Genomic DNA, 3,970 nt, shown 5'->3' with positions numbered 1-3,970 from the left:
ACAATATAAAAAGGAACAGTTTATGTAAAGACGCATACTTGCTTACCGCCTTCCTAATCTCGCCTGTGAGGGAGGAAATGTCTCTCATTAACAGTGCACACTACCTCAACAAACCAGGTAAAATGCAGTGCAAGAATGAGCAACACTACAGCACTGAAGAGTTATTGCATGAGTCACATACCTTGCCAACACCAAGCCACCTTGCCTTAGATAACCTGCCTACACCTACATCCACAGCAATGACCAGTAAAAAGCAGCATAAAAACAGAGCTGTCCATTTGTCAAACAAGCAATGTCAAATGATCAATGATCTCTTACTTGACTTTTAAAAAGACCAGGAATCAAATAAAAAAATTAAGGGTAATATAGACAGTTGAAAGAAAAAAAAAAGAAAAAGAGCAAAATTTTTTGTTCTTGTAAATGTGTATACCACTCCCCCCACCCTTTCCCGAAACAGGAAATGAAATTTTCACAAAACATTCTCCACATTTGCACCCCACTTACCAACACAGGAGGTTTCATTGTTTTATTGCAAAACACAACAGGCATATCATTTTAGAACTGAGATGATTTACATGGAAATGACTATAATTTTGTCTCAAAACTACATGAGATACAGGAGATACAGGAGCTGGAATGACCAATATTACCCAACTAAAAACAAAACGTTCATTTACAAGAGTGGCAAAACAAAAAGGAAAAAAAAATATATATATATATATTTGACTTTGGAGCTGGTCTGCGATCTAGCTTAAACACTCAAACCAATGAAATTAAGATCTTCATCATGGCGTCTGCATCCAAACATTTAACAAAGGTTTTTTCTGACAATAAAAAAAGATAAAAGCCTGTTTGAGGAGGAAAGAGTTTGGTTATGTGTTGTATCGATGACTCATCTGGAAACCTTCGCTGAACCTGTGGAAGTAAATGTTAGGGGGGAAAAAAAAGTGGGGGTGGGGGACAAAAACTGTATACATGGGGACAAAAACTGTATACATGCACATCTACTAGGTGAAAAGTGCAAAAGGCAAAGAGCAGAGTGTTTTAGCGGGAGTGTACCTGCTGAGCCTGGGGTGCAGCTCCCATTGCCTGAGGGGCGCCTTGACCATAGTATGCTGCCTGTTGGCGGTAGTATTCTGCCCACGCTGCACTGTAATCTGGCTGACCTCCTGGCTGAGATGCCGTTGCTGCAGCCGCCTGAGGCGCAGCTTGACCTGAGATCAAATAAAACCCAAAGCATTACAGATGGAAGGTCAAGCAGAAACATAATCTGGCAGTGTTGTTAAAGGGGTCACATGATGCAAGTTTTCCTTTCTCTTTGGAGTGTCACAAGCTGTTTGTGCATCGATAAGATCCCTAAAGTTGCAAAGACTAAAGTCTCAAACCCAAAGAGATACTTTATAAAAGTTAAGACCATGCCCTCCTAACTAGAGCCCGACCGATATATCGTTTTGCCGATATTATCGGCCGATATGAGCCTGTCGCCGATATATCGGTATCGGCGAATATGCCGCCGATATTAATTTTTTTTTTACAGTACATATAACACAGATAAAATGCTTGAAATTGTGTAGTTACTTAGTTTGTCCAGCAGAGTGCGCTCTATTGTTTGCTACTGGCGACCTGGATGAAACGCTTTAAAGCTTAAGTCTATGGAAAACCATTGAAACTTTGAACGGCCATATCTCCGTAATGGCGTGGTGAATCCGCACCAAATTCGGGGGATCCCTTCAGCTCGAGGAACCCTCTCGAACGAGAATAGAGTATACGTCTAGAGGCCCGCTTTCGAATGAGACCACCCCCACGTCGATAGCCCCCGGGGTTCGGGAGTTACGGGTGGTTAAATTCGCGGTCCGGTGCCGACCGATCAAGTGATCCCGGGGGGCTACCGACGCACGGAGGGTGGTGTTCGAGAGGGCTCCTCGAGCTGAAGGGATCCCCCGAACTTAGTGGAGATCCGCCGGCGTGTTCGCGAGATAGTGACACCAGTCAACACTTTCACTTCAGTAAGGAGGTCTCTTGTTCTTTGTTCTTTTTTTACTCCCTAATATCAGTATCGGTCCCAAAAAACCCATTTCGGTCGGGCTCTACTCCTAACGCCCAAATGTTCACGCAAAGAAAGGCGGCATAACTTTGATTCTCACTGTAGTATTGTTGCCGCCGCCATATAGACACTGTGTGTTTCATTGTGAAAGCGAAACTACTTTCTTTGGCCTTCCAAAAGAGGACACAACTAGAAATCAGTGGTTAAGTTGTATTTACAACACTGTTCCAGAACAGTTCAACCCAAATATTCAGATGTGTGCAGCGCATTTTATGAAGGACTGTTTCCTGAACCTGGGAGAGTAGACTACAATGCCGTCTGTGCACAAAGGCTGTTTCTATAAAGTAAGTACGTTTACATGTACGTTAATATGTAAACGTAAGTACGTTTACATATTTAAAGGATTTGCCACTGATGATACCAAACGCGAGTTTTGAGCAGTGTAGAGTAGCGCTTGTTGTTTGTCATTTCTCCGATCACAAATGCAGACATGGTTTTATGTTTATGTGGCGAGATACGCAACGCAACGCGTAAAAAGACAGTATAAGTCATTAAAATCAGTAATTATGTCCCCACTGGATGCAACAAATGCCTCGTTTGTAATGGGTTTTAATGTTTTTGTGAGTTGTGTTTTAATGGTGAGGGGTGTAACATTTCCATCACATGGTTGAGGTATTCGGCCAATCACAACGCACTGGATAGCTGGCCAGTCAGAGCACACCTCGCTTCTCAGAACGATGAGCTTTGTAAAAATTGACACGTTTCAGAAAGGCGGGGCATAGAGGAGCAACAATAATGTACAGTATGTGGAAAATAATGTGTTTTTTTTTACCTTAAACTGCATAAACACATTGCATTACACCAAATACACCAAATATGATCATATAATCACTGCCTAGTACAAGATTGATTTAAGGATAAATAACTCCATGACAATGTTTGTAAGAGGGGGAACGACCCCGGCCACACTACCTCCGAGTGGCGGGACAGAAACCCGCTACTTTACTCTAGGGCAGCCCGAGACCACAGCAGCTCTACTGCAGAGGACTGTGAAAGAGCTGCAGCTGCCCAAAACTATTAGAAATCAAAGCATCTACATCTACCATATCTTACCTTGTTTCTTATAGTATTCTTCCCACGCCTTTGTGTAATCCTGCTGAGGCTGTCCTTGACCTGAAGAGACGAGATTAAACAGACATTAATCAAGAGATTAAACATTATATCAATTACATTGAAAATAACATGACTGAATTACTTAGACAATTCTGGTAAAAACATGCAAATATACTAAAAGTCTACCACCAAATTTGTTTTAAAAAAAATATTAACATTACAGTAAGGATTCAATTAAAACATTTACTGAAGATTTAGTTAGCATTAAAATGTTCAAGTTTCAGTAATCTTAAACTTCATATTTACAAGTACAACTGGCATTGAAACAGTAATATCAGGTACAAATTTGAAAAGGTGTACATATTTATCCATTACATACAGGTAGTGTTGTTTTTGGAGGCCTGTTTTAATTTTAGTTTTAGTCTAGTCTTTGTGTGAAACTCTCATTTTAGTTTTAGTCACGTTCATACTCTTTTTAGTCTAGTCAAGGGCTATTGCAGACAGAAACAATACTGTACTACATAGATGTTTCCTGTCAGCTTGATTTCTGAGTGGACTTTGCTGTTCCGATGAGCATGAACGGTATACGAGTGGATCACTCACATCGGCCGTGAGCGACTGAGCGGAGCGCACACACAGAGCGGGATGATACACACACACATAGAGCGGGATTAACACGCAGAGCGTCACACCACGTGAAAGTGAATCCTGAGCGGTGAACTCATTTTCGGCAGCCGGAATTTCAGTGCATCTCTAATTATTGGCGATATTAGAAATGGATATTATATAATAGCTGCTCTCGACAGGCGTGGC

The 3,970-nt window shown here is 41.5% G+C and overlaps 1 protein-coding gene across 1 annotated transcript in view; it reads right to left on the bottom strand.

Moving 5' to 3' along the window:
• Positions 1-833: 833 nt before the first annotated feature.
• The window catches only part of LOC107722565 (far upstream element-binding protein 1-like), a gene marked incomplete at its 5' end in the record, with an annotated part of 34,601 nt that continues 31,464 nt past the window's right edge, over positions 834-3,970 (bottom strand). Inside the window, 2 exons of the mRNA XM_016530970.1 lie at positions 834-1,214; positions 3,158-3,217. Coding sequence (XP_016386456.1) covers positions 1,045-1,214; positions 3,158-3,217 — 230 coding nt within the window. The remainder of the gene's footprint in view (positions 1,215-3,157; positions 3,218-3,970) is intronic.

Source organism: Sinocyclocheilus rhinocerous, unplaced genomic scaffold, assembly GCF_001515625.1.
Source record: "Sinocyclocheilus rhinocerous isolate Xijiao unplaced genomic scaffold, SAMN03320098_v1.1 scaffold161, whole genome shotgun sequence".
Lineage (NCBI taxonomy): Eukaryota > Metazoa > Chordata > Actinopteri > Cypriniformes > Cyprinidae > Sinocyclocheilus > Sinocyclocheilus rhinocerous.
This window is presented reverse-complemented; position numbering and strand designations above follow the sequence as displayed.